The 15712-nt window shown below is 38.1% G+C and overlaps 3 protein-coding genes across 3 annotated transcripts; 2 read left to right on the top strand and 1 right to left on the bottom strand.

The window, feature by feature from the left end:
- Positions 1-439: 439 nt before the first annotated feature.
- Positions 440-6753, top strand: LOC141826587 (mitogen-activated protein kinase 10-like). Its single transcript, XM_074713845.1, has 10 exons — positions 440-1001; positions 1775-2183; positions 3714-3841; positions 3958-4017; positions 4670-4819; positions 4915-5070; positions 5250-5461; positions 5559-5660; positions 5825-5988; positions 6199-6753. Exons 1-10 carry the CDS (start codon positions 978-980, stop codon positions 6606-6608), a joined length of 1815 nt encoding a protein of 604 aa, XP_074569946.1. The 5' UTR covers positions 440-977; the 3' UTR covers positions 6609-6753.
- A 202-nt stretch (positions 6754-6955) lies between these two features.
- Positions 6956-9433, bottom strand: LOC141826588 (cytochrome P450 CYP72A616-like). Its single transcript, XM_074713846.1, has 5 exons — positions 9144-9433; positions 8854-9077; positions 8502-8746; positions 7592-7976; positions 6956-7505 (listed from the first exon to the last, which is right to left on the bottom strand). Exons 1-5 carry the CDS (start codon positions 9424-9426, stop codon positions 7080-7082), a joined length of 1563 nt encoding a protein of 520 aa, XP_074569947.1. The 5' UTR covers positions 9427-9433; the 3' UTR covers positions 6956-7079.
- Positions 9434-11871: 2438 nt separating this feature from the next.
- Positions 11872-15677, top strand: LOC141826590 (large ribosomal subunit protein eL20z-like). Its single transcript, XM_074713849.1, has 5 exons — positions 11872-12088; positions 13310-13374; positions 14460-14580; positions 14648-14765; positions 15059-15677. Exons 2-5 carry the CDS (start codon positions 13365-13367, stop codon positions 15110-15112), a joined length of 303 nt encoding a protein of 100 aa, XP_074569950.1. The 5' UTR covers positions 11872-12088; positions 13310-13364; the 3' UTR covers positions 15113-15677.
- Positions 15678-15712: the final 35 nt, after the last annotated feature.

Raw genomic sequence — 15712 nt, 5'->3', positions numbered from 1 at the left:
TAGATATTTTAATTGTACGATCTTTCATAAAGTGGACATATCCTCGTTTAGGTTTTATTCTAAAGAGATGTGATTTATTAAATTTTATTTGAGAACGACGCACTAAACATACAACAAGCATTCGATAAACAAATAAATAAATTTTATTTTAATTAAATATTTACTTTTTACCTAACCTCTTTCTCTTAAAATATCTCTAGACCCCCTTTCCTCCCTTCCAATTTATAATAATTAATTTTGGATTAAAATTTAATTAAATGTCAATTAATTAAGGGATCCTAAATAATTACAACAAATAATATATATATATATATATATATATATATATATTTTTTAAAATTAATCAAACGCATAAAATGCGTGTATCGTCTACTTGTTCTAATAAAATTTTGGTTATATATCTCAGAAAAAGAGCAACCATGTCCTTCGACAAGGCCACCACACCGCACTCACCACCTCCACTGTCTCTCTTTCTCTCTCTCGCGGATTAGATTAGGATTTGTTTCGAGTTGTGCTTTGATTTATTATCGTTAATGTATTCGGAAGATCTTAGATTGATCTCGAGGGCGTTGTTTGGCGGAATTTTGAGCGCAGGAGGAGCCGATTTGGGGGAAACAGCTAAAGGTTGAATCTTGGGACGAAGCGGCGATACAGCAGAGGAGCATGAGCCTTGGGTTTCGTTCTCTGTGATCGGAGTGTAGCGTGCTCTTTCTTCGCGTTTTGCTGAGGTCTGAGGTTGTGTTCGATCCCTTCTCTATGTTATTCGGAGGATTCGAGGAAGTCGCGGCGGGATTTTTGGCGTGTGATTCGGAGCTGGGGTAGGTGGGGCCAATGTGGTTGATTTATTCTCCGGTCATCTGCTTCTGAGTTCTTCGGCGATCGGTGCGAAGAAGTGTGCTGGCGAGGAAGGATAGTAGTGGCAAGAGTCGGACAAGTGAGAAAGGAGGGATCTTGGACTGCTTGGAAGTTTAAGGAAAATGCAGAAAGATCCGAGGAAGAAGGTTAGAGCTTCTGATAAGTGTGTGTGTGTTTTTTTTGTTTGATTCGTTCGTTGGCTAACTTGGGTGTGGTTCTGTTGTCTTGACTGATCTAGTGATGAAAAAGAAAAAGAGGCATCTTTTATGTTTTCTTGATGAGTATTTGGCTTTGAGCTTGATTTTGTTAATTGATCGGCACTCTCCTTTTTCCTAAACTCTTTCACCAAATTATCTGATTCCATTTATGGACTAGAATTCCAACAAGTTGTGGCAGAGGGTTCCTTGAGTTTGGCACCTTTTTCCTTGGCCCATAATTTATCTTCTGTTGTTTAGCTTAAAATATGAAAGATAAATGGATGTTGCTGCTAAGTGGGAATTTGACAGATTGTTCCTAGATAACACCAACATGCTTTATGCACCTGGTTCTTCTCCCACTCTGTTTAGAATAAAAATTCTGTGTTGTAAAATTCTCTTCCGATGTAACCATTGTTCGAGCTATATATGGGATCACTTCAGTATCTGCAGACACATTCTCATCTTTGCTGAAGTCACCAAGTTATTGGGTGGCTTCTTGTATAGGCTAGCTAAGTATTTCCTAGAAAACTTTTAAAAGTATTTAAAAAATGGAATTCTCTATTAATTTCAGGAAAACAAATTCATATCCTTTTTACAAAATATTCATTTTCCCATGTGAATTAATATTCGGAAGATTGGAACAACTATTTGTAGTTAATTATGGGTAGTGCATCTTTTTTATATTTGCCTAATCTAGTACAGCAATGATCATCATTTTACAGAATGCACCAGAACTGGACTTCTTTAGTGAATATGGAGATGCCAGTAGATATAACATTCAAGAAGTTATTGGAAAAGGAAGTTATGGAGTGGTTTGTTCAGCAATTGATACTTATACTGGAGGGAGAGTCGCTATCAAGAAGATAAATGGCATCTTTGAGCACATATCTGATGCTGCTCGGATCCTTCGTGAGATCAAGCTTCTCCGACTTCTTAGACATCCAGACATAGTGGAGATCAAGCACATCATGTTGCCTCCATCAAGGAGGAGCTTCAAAGATATTTTTGTTGTTTTTGAGCTTATGGAATCAGATCTTCATCAAGTTATCAAAGCAAATGATGACTTGACAAGAGAACACTATCAGTTTTTTCTATATCAGTTGCTCCGTGCACTAAAATATATACATACAGGTCAGATTATACACAATGATGATCTTTTGATGGTCAGATAATGTGATTTACAATGAACCTTTGCTTATTTCATGTTGCTCTTTTGCTATTTCTACCTAACATGTTCAGATAGCCACTTGTTTCACTTGGAAAATAGTAATAGACAGGAAACTACTGCAGGTATTGTATTATAATTAGCCCATGAGTCTTTCTTAAGTTCCTGTTTGTGTTTGTTTTGAACTGGCTTTCTGAATTGCATTCTCATGAATAGAGTAAATATTTACTCAGGTCTAATTTTAGTTTTTATTCATAGAAACAAATACCATCTGATAGTTCCCTACTGCATTTCAGTAGATGTTTTAACCTTGAAACTGATTCCTAATTTCAGAATTGTGCAAAACATGCACATCACCCTGCAACATTTCCATCCTTTTATAAGAAATGAATTATAAATCCTGCATGCATGACATGTTCATATTATTCTTGCGTTGCTTGAAGTTATGGTTGAGATTAACAGAGAAGACACACTTGTCTGTTTTGGAACATTAATTGACAAATGGTTAGATTGCCTTTGGTATAATCTGATATGCAAAGACTAAATTATACTAGAGACATAAATATTCCCTATGTCGTAGTCATTTATTGGTTTCAAGTTAAGATCTTATATCTAAAAAATTGAATTAAAATATGCCAGTGCTTTTCAATCTTAAATAACCTTATGTTTGGGTATTTTTCTCTTTCCCATTGTTCAAATTATGGAAAATATCCTTTATTGCAGATAGTAAGCTTTTGCTTCATTTTCCAATAATTAAGGTTTAAAATTACGATTCTGGTGCTGATTTTGGTGGCTGGCCAGAACAAGAGGGTTGCATGTTGCAAGTTCTTAATCTCATAACTTTTGCTGTGAGTAAAATGATCTTGGTCTCCTCCCTTAATTTGCCTTCGTTGTCACAATCTCTCATCTGAAAAATAAAGAAAGAAAAGTTCTATGTTCTACTTCCCCTTGCACCTTAAGATCACATCCATATTGTGTCCACAACCACCCGCTTTGCTTCCAACACGTAGAGCCCCTCCTTGTCCCATGGGTTTATCTTTGCCACCTCTGATGCTCACAATACTCAGCTGCTACCTTCACTTGAATCGATGCATTGCCTCCCTCAAATTCACATCGCTCAGGGCACCTATGTGAAGCCATAGTTACTACTGCATTTTTAACAGTCCGACTACTACAATTATCCAATTATCCCCACAGTCATTTTCGTAAGATCAACATGCATTTCAGATTCATTCAATATTGTTGATGACGCAAATTAATGTTAACTGATGGAAATTCAAATCCACCTTTTATAATTTGGAATTGTTAGGAGCATTGGCATGGCCCTTTTATTAGTTCAAAGTCTGACATGCAGTTAATCACATCATTTTATACTTTGCAAATATGCCCCTGGCCTTGATTTGTAGCTGATATTACTAGCTATAAATTGCTATAGCTGCAGAATGATTTTGAGCTTCTGACTTAATTTGTCTGATCAAATTTTTATCCAAGTGCAGCTAATGTATACCATCGTGATTTGAAGCCAAAGAACATTTTAGCAAATGCAAACTGCAAACTCAAAATTTGTGATTTTGGTCTGGCTAGAGTTGCATTCCATGACACACCTACAACAATTTTCTGGACGGTAGGTGCAACAGGTTTTGATTGATGATGACCTATCATCCTAAAAGTCCTCAGTTAATTGTTTCTGATGTTTGAAGTACTACACCCCTCTTGAGTTCCAGTACTAATATGTTGCAGGATTATGTTGCAACCAGATGGTATAGAGCTCCTGAGTTATGCGGTTCATTCTTTTCCAAGGTACTGTATTGCACTTGATGTGTTTTGAAATTTTGGTGCTTGTTATAAATTTCACTACTTTGGAAATTTTTATAACACGGTCTCATGGCTTTCATAATGCTTTTCTTTTTCTTGCTATATTTCTTGTCACTTGTTTTAATTGTGATTTGTAAAATCATATAATGATATAACCTTCTTTTTTTGGAGGAAGCCGATAAGAGTTGTAGCACTGTCATTGACAAAGATAATCAAAACACCAATAAACCTAACAAAAATGCTTATTTTACCTATTGTCAATCATTGCTTATCTCTGGTTAAGTTTGATGCAAGGGCCTGGTTTTAGCATACCAGTGAAAAACAAGTTTCATCATTGATTCATTGAAGGTTTTGTAGTGTCTATCAACACTCGAAACATGCTAAATTTGTGATGCATAAGTTTAGATGATAGTTTGCTTACTTTAATCACTCAACGGGTGGTGGCTTACACTTGTTCATAAACTTTTAGCCAAGAGTTTCTTTACAAATTGTGCAGGAAGGGCTTTGATTTCTGTGGCTAGCTAAATATTGATACTCAGTGATATAAGTTTTGGACAATTAATTGCATTTCGTGCAGCTGGAAGGAACATTGAGTTTTCCGACAAATATTTAAGTTGGTTTGCTACTGAACTTGCAGTACACCCCTGCTATTGATATTTGGAGCATTGGCTGCATTTTCGCTGAGGTGCTGACAGGGAAGCCACTTTTCCCTGGTAAAAATGTGGTTCATCAATTGGATTTGATGACCGACCTACTGGGAACACCATCGTTAGACACCATTTCTCGGGTATGAATAATGGATTAGGCAATCTATGATATCTGCTCGATTCAACTTGTGTGTCCATCCTGTTCATAATCAAGCCCATACTTCTCTGCTAGCAGATTAGGAATGATAAAGCGAAAAGGTATCTTAGTAGCATGAAGAAGAAACAGCCTGTGACATTTGCACACAAGTTTCCTAATGCAGACCCATTGGCACTTAAACTCTTGGAGAGGCTATTGGCTTTTGATCCCAAGGACCGGCCTACTGCTGAAGAGGTCATTGCGAAATCATGTTATGTTTTATTTTTTAAAAAATAATTTAAATTTTAAATTTTATTATTGTGCCATGCCAATCTATGAAATAGCAAAAAAGTATGTTTCTTTACTCTACTGTCCTTTTTGTTTATGATCATAGCTACTTGCTAACTATCTCTTTCGCCTGTTTATTTTTCTAGGCATTAGCTGATCCATACTTCAAAGGTCTTGCGAAAAAAGAAAGAGAACCATCTTGTCAGCCAATTACCAAAATGGAATTTGAGTTTGAGCGACGAAGAGTGTCTAAAGAAGACATACGGGAACTTATTTTCAATGAGATATTGGAGTATCATCCTCAGTTGCTCAAAAACTACATCAATGGAACTGAAAGGACAAATTTCATGTATCCTAGGTTTGGATCTTTCTCGATCCTTCTCCCTATAAATTTTAGTTCTCTTCTTTCTATCTGCTCCAAATTTTTTGTGACAAGAGTTCATGCTCTTTTGCAGTGCGGTCGATCAGTTTAAAAGACAATTTGCTCAACTTGAGGAGAATGGAGGCAAACTAGGATCAATGCTGTCCTCGGACAGGAAACATGTTTCGCTCCCTAGGTAATCTTCTAGTTTAACCTCGATAGTTTCTCCACTGGCTTTATCTGTGCAATTTTTTACTTTCCATGTAATACAATGATACAAAAGTAATACACTTTTCACTTGTGAACTTATTATTCTTAACTATGAGCGTTTAATCGAAAGGTCGTAAACAATTTTGTTAGGTCTACAGTGGTTCATTCTACCACCATCTCTCCCAAACAAGTTAATATGGTTTCAATAAGAGATCGACAAGTTGCTGCAGAAACTTGCAGAATCCCTCAATACAAAAAGCAATTGTCGGGAAATGTGGAGACGACTTCACAAGTTCCTCAAAGTCTTCCGATCGGTAAGAGTTTTCACCCTATGATGTGATACCCAAATGAGTGAACTATCATTAACTCAAGCTTTGATATTCTAAATCAATGGTTAGACATCAGTTCTTATAATGGTATCAGAGTAGGTTTAGTCCTTGATATGGTGAGGTGTTTGAATCGAAAAGGATTCACATAACTTGCTGATTCCCTTGCAACATCACTATCTATTTTTTATATTTCAGCGAAATCTGGAAAAGTTGTGGTATCTCAGATGCAAGGCACAAAGCAGTTGTTTAGAAATGCTGTGGCTCCTCCACAACCTATCACACCTCAACCATACTGTCTGGAAAGACCAACAGGCAGCTCAACGAAAGACCAAATCGGTGCCGAGTGGCATCACATACAGAACAAACCTGAGGCATGCTTACCAGCCGCGATAGTTTCCAGTATAGCTCTCAACAACATGAGAGCTTCCCATTTCTATCTTCAAGGAGCAGCCAAGGCTGCTCCAGCCGGAAGAATGCCAATCGAGGCAAGTCTGTTGCCAGCGAAAGCCGCCTTAAATGGGATTGCTGTTGCTGCAGCAGCACCTGCTGTTGGTGCTCATAGGAAGGTTGGGACGATGCAGTTCGGCATGTCAACGATGCACTAATGAGTGATGACTGGCCCAAAAAGCTTTCTTCATCTGCTGAAAGTAGTAGAGCCATTGTAAATGCTTGAGTTTAACGATCGAGAAACCTAAATATGTGTGAATAAGAGTTGCAAAAAATCAGTCGCTAAGTTTCCACTTTCTTTTACTGAGCATGATCCTACTGAGAGAAATAATTTCAATCTACAAGTTTGATCTTTGGCCTTCTTGTTATATATTTGGATGTAATTGTGAAGTCCTCAGACGAGAGTACCTCCGTTATACACCAAACTGTTTATGCTGTTTGTTATTAGTGTCGGATGTGATGATGTTAGAATTTCTCAACGCAGAAAGAAGAAACTACAATCCAAAATTATTTGCACAAAATGTTCATAGAACACACATGTTGGTTCTGTAACTAGATATAATTTTTTGGTTGGACAACAACAGGCAACAAGACCTCCATTTTGCAACTGTTAATATGAGAAATCACATCTAGAGCTTATGCAACCTTAATGGAGCACCATACTGAGGTTGTAGAGTTACAACAAGACGAGGAGCATGAGTATAAGCTGGAGAGAGTTCAAACGAAAAGCGTTGAAGCAGCATACTCAGGAACATCTTGGACTCTAGCAATGCAAAATTTTGTCCGATACAAACTCGAGGTCCCCTGCTAAATGGAAAGAAAGCAACCTGATCTTTCGATGCATTGGCGATACCTTCAGCAAATCTCTCCGGTTTGAATTCGTGGGCATTGTTGCCCCAGAAATTTGGGTCGTGGTGAATGGAGATCACAGGCAAGGCAAGCAGTGATCCTGGTGGACAGGTTATATTTCCAATCTTTATTGTCTCGTATGTTCCTCTTCGCATGAGAGGTACGGGTGGGTAAAGCCTAAGAACCTCATATAGAATCATTGTCACCTATCATATACATTTGAGAGTTAGATGGTATTTTACTGTGATGTTGAATTCTTTGAGTGCTAAACAAAGGGTCACTGAACACTTACAATCTTTAAGTGATTCAATCCATCAAGCTCTGGTTTGCCTTGCCCAAAGATTTGAAGAACCTCCTCTCTGGCCCTTGTTTGCCAGTCAGGGTGCATGCTCAAGACTACCATAGTCCATGTCAATAACACAGAAGTTGTTTCTTGCCCTGCAAAGTAAAATAGCCTGCATTCAGCTATTACCTCTTCAATGGTAATCCCAGCATCCTTATCCCCATGTTCTCTGTATTGTTTCATATTGGATTCCATCAGCAAGCCCAAAAGGTCATCACTGCTTGCTTCGCCTATTTTCAAAACCTCCTCTCTCCTTTTTATTATATCTTTTAGAAGCATTCCAATCTGGTTATTGATTGCCTTAAGTTTATTGTTCGTCGGGGTGGGCAGAAACCTGTATGCCAGAAAATAATCAGTCAACAGTTACTGTCTTTCTTTGTTCAACAATAAATCTATAAGATGAGTTCTTTCCTAATAACTTAACCTTTTGAAATTACCCTAACCACTAATCAAATTCACCATGGTACAAAAGAATTTGCATAGTTTTCCCTTCAGTTTGCTCAGGCATCAAAAGAATATAACGTATGGTGGAATAAAAGCTTGTTGTTGTTGTTGTCGTCGTCGTTGTAAGGTACAATTCAAATGAATAACTAAATGAGTAAAGGTCTGATATGATAATATGGACAGTTCCAAATCCAAGTAACAACTATTATACAAAAGTAAATGAAACCACCTGAAGTTAAAGGTGTGGGGGATAAAGGGCTACTATATAAAACAAACTTTGAAAGTTCTAAATGGAACTGGTATTAGTTTCGATGTGGTTTTACATAGAGTTCGATTTTCCTTTCATACTGTAATAAGAAGGTTCATATAGCCAACTCTAAATAGTTAAGATAATCCATGGAGAAGCTCATATCACCTGTAACCCGGGATATACACAGATTGGATGGCATTGATTACAAGGTCAGCTACCTGAGATAGAAGTTGAAATATTCGTCTACCTTCTTCATAATTGCTACCGAACGCTGCTCTTGAAATCACATCTCCAGTAAAATATTGCAATTGAGGCCAAACATCTAATTCACAATAATCCTCTGAACCGATCAAACCCTCCCATCTGCTCACCAAATCGCTACAACAAGCAGAAAATGCCGGCAACATCCGCTATCATCCAACCAAAGAAAAGCCACACAAATTTTTTTTCACATGGATTCGTAAATTGCAAGGAAAGTGGAACTGAGATGGTATTCCAATTAAGGGTTTTCGCTAACCTTCAACTTCTCGGCATGGAAAGCGGGGTTGAGGATCCTCCTATGCTTGGCCCACTTCGCCCCTTCGTAGCTTATGACTCCGGTAGACAAAAACCGGCCAAGGGGGTGAAATCGCCCAAATCGCCCAAATCGCCCAAATTTGTCCAGCAAAATCTCGTTGATCAAATCCGGATCTGTAACAGTGATTCGAGGAATAGTCCCGAACCAGCTGAACGACGTGCTCCCTAAGAATCCATCAAGCAGTTAGAGCACACCGCATCGCGGGCGTAGAAGAGGGGCTGGCTACCTACCGAACTCGCTCACGGCGCGGTGGAGAAAGGGCACGGCGCGCGCGGCGACGTCGTGGCAGAGCGGCATGGGCTTGGAGAGGGCTTCGGCGTTGAGGCGGCCCTCCTCCGGGAGGTCGCCGCTGAGGAAGCGGTAAGTGGTGCCGCGGAGGCCCTGCGCGCGGAGGGCTCGCTCCAGGCGCCTCGGCCGCCACCAGGCCCAGTTAAAGGCAACCGCGGCCGACGCCGCCAGAAGCCCCGCCGCGGCCCAGACCGCTGTGCTCCATGAATACGGTACAAAGAACATTTCAGAGAGGCGTTTACAGGGCGAGTTGCGGCAGTGGCGGTGGCGGTGGCGGTGGCGGTGGTAGTTATAGCGGACTGGCAGGCCACGTCAGCAAAATGAACCGCTGAGAAATAAGAGTGTCTGATAAGTACAAGTGGCTGTTTAAAATAATAATAATAATAATAATAATAATAATAAACAATTTTAATTTTCCTAAATATTTAAATTACATATTCTATTTTAAAATGATAGGAAATTAATCACGTGTCTTTTATTATGACACAAGTGAATTGCCGAAATATAAATAACACAAGTGGTTCGTTATATTAATTATATCGTGGACTTTAAAATTAGCGATGACCTGGTGAACAATTGAGAAACGGTATTAATAATAGCCTGCTGCGGTATGATAAGTTAAATAATTTAGACAGCTCCAAATAATGCACTGTTTAAATTTTATGATAATTTAAAATATATATATATATATATATATAATGTATATTTTAATACTGCCAAAATTTACTTGAATATCAAAATAAAATTAGCACGTGAGTAATTATACTTAAATATTAAATTTTACTAATGATTCGTTTTCAATTGTGATTTGGCTTCTTGATTGACTATTAAAATATGACCTGTAGTTTTCAATTATTTTAATTAGTCTATATTATTTTTGTAATTAATAGTTCCAAACTGAGGCAACATTTTTAATTTAATTTCAAGTCAAACTGAAATAGCTTTTTGTTTTTTTTCCACTAAAAAAATAAATCCAATCATGTGCATCCCTTTAATTTAATTTCAAGTGGCTTTTTCTAAATCAAAATAAAATATAATGTATTGATGAGATTTTGATTTTCTTTTCTAAACTAATAAATTAAATATTTCTCAATTAAAATATATTGATTTGATTTTAATTTTTCTCATTGAACTAAAAAATCAAGTCATTCCCATCCCCAATTACTCTCAATATAGAGGCTGATAGTAACACATATGGTGGTTAGATGATCCACGCTACGTGGCTAATTTTATCCAAATTACTAACAAAGTTCATATTCCAAGGGGAAGTATTGTTCATATTTATAGTTTATAATTTATCCACCATGATGTTGTGGAGATAATAAGGACCACGTGGTAAGTGTAGGACTCGATTAAGATGAAGCCACGTCGAACCGATCCAACACAAGGCTCAGTATTAGGTCCGTGGACCTAAACGCGAAGTCACATAATATGGTCCGACCTGAACTAAGTACGAAGGAGGAATCGGTCGGTTGGACAGGCGCATGGGAGAGGTGATTTGGGGACATTCCGAGGACGTGGCGGGGTTGACTTGCGAGTAGTGTGCAGTAAGATCCTCTTTCACTTTTTCTCAGGTTTGTATAAAAGAGTGTCTATATAGGTGGGCATAGGTACGTGAGATTGTTTTGGAGTAGCTAAGCTACTTCATTTCTCACTTCTTTCCTACGCCTGACTTAAGTGTCGGAGGAATTTCGTGAAAGCATGTGTTGGTCTCCTTGTAATTCTACCTAGTGTTTGCAGCCTTTTTACTCGTCCGATAGTCGTGGGAGAGATCTCTATATAGTCTAGGACAATCCCATTTCATTGATCCTTGAGGGAGCTAGAAGTACTTTCAGCGGCTGTCTTTCTTCGGCCTAGGTTGGCAATGGACAATCTCTGATTCTTGTTGCTTGACTCAAAAGTGGCATGATCACTTGCGAACTTATTTAGTTGCCGATCCGATATAAGCTGATCTAGTAAGGAACCGCTTGATCAGAGATGACTCAAATCTTATTGGACTTGCTTGCTATGACCTATCCAGAGTCCTCAAGGAATCGGCCCATCGTCCAATTTCAACCGGATCACACCATAAATTCATAAAAAGAGTATATTCAATATGTACTAGATAGATTTTTATATGTTGATATTGAAATTAAACAATTTGATTTTTTTCCCCATTTTACGAGTAAAGGAAGGATAAGTGTAGTAAATCTACTGCAAATAAGACTAGAATTAGGAAATTTTTAAAATAAATTCGATTTTGTTTTCAGAATGACTTTTAATTTTTATCCTATTAAATTTATTTTAATTTATATCAGACCACCCTATCCGATACTAAGAATGATGCCCCCACGGGCGGGGTCAGTTGGTCAGGACGCGGATGCTTGCAGATGAAGGTGTGCGGTTCGAGGGCTCATGATTGCATTTGCGATAACATCAATCTGTGCCATGTTTCCAATTCCCTCGGCCACCACGCTCTGGCCAGTCCCGCATCCACCATGATTTACTCCCTCTTTTCACATAAATTATGAAATGGATCGTGATCATAAGACGGATTTTACACCTTTTGCAGAAAAAGAATGATAGTTGGAACAGAGTCCTGCTTTGTTTACTTATATTTTATAAAGTCAAAATGGAATTTAATATTCCATCTATTACCGAAATTAACATTCCCAGAATAAAATATTCCGGTTGAGAAGCTCGCGAACCTTCTTCCTTCCCTTCCCGATTCCCCTCAAAAACTCCACGCGCCTCTGCGTCCGGGACCAAAATCCGTCCAACCCTAGCCGAACCTTCCTCTCTTCCGCCGTTTTCCCTGCCGCCGACGGTCTTCTCCCTCAGTTCTCCTGCTGCTCGCCTTCATCCGCCAGCCGATCTCTTCCGCCAATCTTTCTGCCGCCGCGATCTGGTATTAGTCTTAGTTAGATTTCTTCTCCTTCTTCACGGCATGCTCCTTTTGCGGATGGTGTGATTTTAGCTAATTCTTTTCTCCACTGTATACGCGCTTTAAAGTCCAAGTCATTTTTGTTAAGTAGCAAGTTCGTCCAAGTTTGGCTTACAGTAGATTCAAAGATTAGGATGATTTGCCTCGGATTGTGAACTCATGGTCTTATAAGGTTCAAGAGTGAATGCTGCCCTTTGATGCAATATTCCTGAGAATGGACGAATTTGAGGATCTCGGATTTTAGGACCCCCTTTAGAAGGAAAGAAGGAAAGCAACTATGTACATTGGGTGGCATGACTAGTATTTCTAGTGTTTACTCCAACAAATCTAGTGATGGAAGGGCACCACAGCTGACTTTTTGGAAGCTGAATGCTTGTCCAAATCAGACAAGTGCAGGGAGAGGGGGGAGGCAGGTGAAATGATGAAGAAACCCCTTGGGATGCGATTGAGACGAGCTACATGTAAGTGTAGGATTTTGAGTTCGGGTAGACAAGGTTTGAGTAGACACAACTGGCGAAGATGAGGTATGACTTGGTGTGCATTGGTAATGGCAGAGGCTCAATAGGAGCGGTGACAATGAAGGCTTGGTTGGATTTGGGCATTTGGCAATGGCAAAAATGCTTTGTTGGGGCCTAAGATAGTGGAGGCTTGATAAAGGTCGAAGCTCAGCAGGTGTGGATGGAGGCACACACGATCTGCGGAGAGGGTAATACTGATGTGGTTAAAATTGTCTTTTGGTACTCAATCCTTCTTCCACTCCATCAAACAAGTAGACCACAATGGATACTCTACTTTCTCTTCTCCACTTGTCCTCTCTTCCTGTTTCTCCATCCATTCCCCACCATTGGAGTGAACAAGCCATAAAGGGAAAATCCCTCACTGGATTTAGGTTAATGCAATACATATGGCCATTGGTTTTTGAATAACGCTGCTATTGATTGAGGTCATATAAGAGTCTAGTTGTTACTCTTTTAAATTTATTGAGAAATTTATTTCATTTTACTTTACTGTTGTATATTTACAATGAATATCTTTCATGGTTTGAATTAATAAAAAATGCTACAATTGGAATTTGGAGGTTATACAAGAAAATTCATTTGAAATACCACCTTCACCATGCATTCATGTCTACCAATATGCAATCCTCTTTGCTTGTCTTGATGATACTTGACATTTATGAAGCAGATTGTTTAAGCGGATAAAAGAAACTGATTACTGCTGGCACAGAATTTGTGCAATCATGGAGCAAGGTAGCATCATCCTTCAGTCTTATTTCTGAATATTTTCCTCAAAATTAACTTTGTCTTGCTGTCTGGTACAATAAGTGGACACCACAATATAGGTAATGCCACTTTTTTTCTTAATAGAATCAACCTTTCATCATCATCATTATGAGCAAACCACGTTAGTCCTGATTATTTTGGCTTGGCCTATATGGATCCGAACTTTATGCAAGATTATCACCTAATATTATTGCTGGTATACTGTGATAGCTGATTGGATCATAAGGTGTACTTTACTTATTTGGAAGAATCTGTGTGGTTACTATCAGATAAATGTATTGGAGGTTTGGGTCAGAGTAGCAAATATTAGCCTAACATATTAAAGTATGCTCTTACCACATGTAAATGTGAGCATGCATACATGCACATATTTGATACAAGGATGAAATTCACATCTGATGTTGAGTGTACGCTACGATTGTAGATGTGCTAAGTTTTTTTTGTTAGAAAGTTTTATATAGAAGTCCTTGAGCTTCCATCCTCAAATCTTTCGACGAGGGCAGGTCCCAATCCCAAGACTTTGGCAACCACATCCTAGCTCTTTACCAGCTGCCCTAGCTGGCACCTTCTTATGTCACAACCATACCCACACATGTTTGTTGTAAGGTTGAATTTGCATCTGACGTTGAGTGTAGACTAATGACAGTTGATGTGCTAAATTAAGAGTGTCCTTATATCTTATACGCTTAGTAAGTCTCTTGCTGTTCTAATAACTGCATCATCACTAGATCAGTTTGTTAGGAAACCTATTCTAAATGGTTAGTTGAGGAATGTCTTGTGACTTTAAGCCTTTTATTTGTTTCCCAAAATAAAACCTTAGTGTATGTGGAATAAGCATTCTATAATCTATTATATTAAGACTTGTAAATGGATTGTTATTTTTTTAGTTGTTTGTGAACCTTTTAAGATGGAGTTTGTGTTATTATTTGATGGATGTATAAGCAGTCAATGATGAAAGATAGTACAATGTTTTTATTTGCCAAAATATTAAAAAATATTAATCTTTTGAATCAATTTCTCATAATTGATATAAAGCTCATGCCTGATTACAGGGAAATCTCATGATTGTACGGACCGTGGTGGAGACTATACCTTGTTAAGAGATGAAAATCCTCAACTGACAAAATTTGACAAGCGTCTTCCATGTTTTGGCTGTGGAATAGGGTGGTCATGGTTAGTATACCTCTTCCTATTTCTCATATTGTCTGTCATGTTCATATTTTGTGCGCATCTTCTGCAGTTTGCTTTTGGGATTTGTGTGCCCATTGATATGGTACTGTGCTGCAATTCTCCACTTGTGCAAATACTACGACAAGGATCCACGTGAGCGAAGTGGGCTTGCTGCTTGTGTAATAGCTGTCAGTCCCCTCTCTTTTTTTTTCCCTTAGTAGAATCCTTTTTACTTGAAACACAATTTGATCACTTGCTCCAGTCTTTATAAAGAAATGACTTAAACCTGCCTTAAATTGAATTCGAGAAGACGCTAGAATCATGTTAAATGGACAAATTTCCATACCATGTACTCTTGAAGATTCATGTTAAATGGACACATTTCCATACCATGTACTCTTGAAGATTCATGTGAAGATGCTGAATCTTCATGTGATAGTTGCCAATGAAAGGTAATGGCAGTTTTTTTTGCTTCCTGCAGGCATTGGTCTGTACAATTCTAGCCTTCATTGTGGTGGCTATCATTTTTCTCTAGTTGTTATCCAATCTTCGATCAGATTTAGGCCACATTACTTTATAGTCACCTGAATGGGAAGATAAAAGTGCTGTACTGCTGTTTTCTTCCCTTGATCTTAGATGCACCCGTCGGATGGAAGTCATGAAGGAGAGTGGAGATTGGATACAAAGATATGTATAAATGATGGAACTTTATGTGAGTCTTTCCTTTGTTTTGTCTTCCTTACATTTTTCATCAAAGTAGTTGAAGATTATTTGATTTTGTCATTTTGAAACATAGAGGTCTGATTTGGATTTTCTTAATATTAGGCTCTTTATTTGGGTAATTGCTTCATCATAAACATTGTTTATTTGTTTACAGTTTTTTTAGGTTTATTTGCTTGTTTTTAGAGATTTATGAACACACTCTAAATAGGTTGTTTATGCAAGTTAATGAAATCTTCTTCAATATTTTAGATTATTTTTGAAATATTTTATTATTTTAAAATTTTCATTTAATCCATGCCCTATATTGTTGACGGTCTTGATCCTGATACATTATTGGATTGGGTTAAATTGTCATAATTCAAAAGTTTTTTTTTTGTTAATTTCTTCTACCAAAACCCAAACGCGGCCCATT

This window comes from Curcuma longa, chromosome 4, assembly GCF_044706935.1.
Source record: "Curcuma longa cultivar G26 ecotype Majalengka, Jawa Barat chromosome 4, ITB_CL_G26_1.1, whole genome shotgun sequence".
Lineage (NCBI taxonomy): Eukaryota > Viridiplantae > Streptophyta > Magnoliopsida > Zingiberales > Zingiberaceae > Curcuma > Curcuma longa.
This window is presented reverse-complemented; position numbering and strand designations above follow the sequence as displayed.

Bases quoted from the DNA above. Each gene is read 5' to 3' on its own strand.
- LOC141826587 (XM_074713845.1), top strand. From the start codon at position 978: ATGCAGAAAGATCCGAGGAAGAAG. The intron at 3,842-3,957 runs GTAGGTGCAACA...AATATGTTGCAG, and splicing joins CTACAACAATTTTCTGGACG to GATTATGTTGCAACCAGATG. The intron at 5,989-6,198 runs GTAAGAGTTTTC...TTTATATTTCAG, and splicing joins TCCTCAAAGTCTTCCGATCG to CGAAATCTGGAAAAGTTGTG.
- LOC141826588 (XM_074713846.1), bottom strand. From the start codon at position 9,426: ATGTTCTTTGTACCGTATTCATGGAGCACAGCGGTCTGGGCCGCGGCG. The intron at 7,977-8,501 runs GTGATATGAGCT...TCTGGCATACAG, and splicing joins GTGTATATCCCGGGTTACAG to GTTTCTGCCCACCCCGACGA. The intron at 7,506-7,591 runs GTAAGTGTTCAG...TGTATATGATAG, and splicing joins GATTGAATCACTTAAAGATT to GTGACAATGATTCTATATGA.
- LOC141826590 (XM_074713849.1), top strand. The intron at 14,581-14,647 runs GTTAGTATACCT...CATCTTCTGCAG, and splicing joins TGTGGAATAGGGTGGTCATG to TTTGCTTTTGGGATTTGTGT. The intron at 14,766-15,058 runs GTCAGTCCCCTC...TGCTTCCTGCAG, and splicing joins TTGCTGCTTGTGTAATAGCT to GCATTGGTCTGTACAATTCT.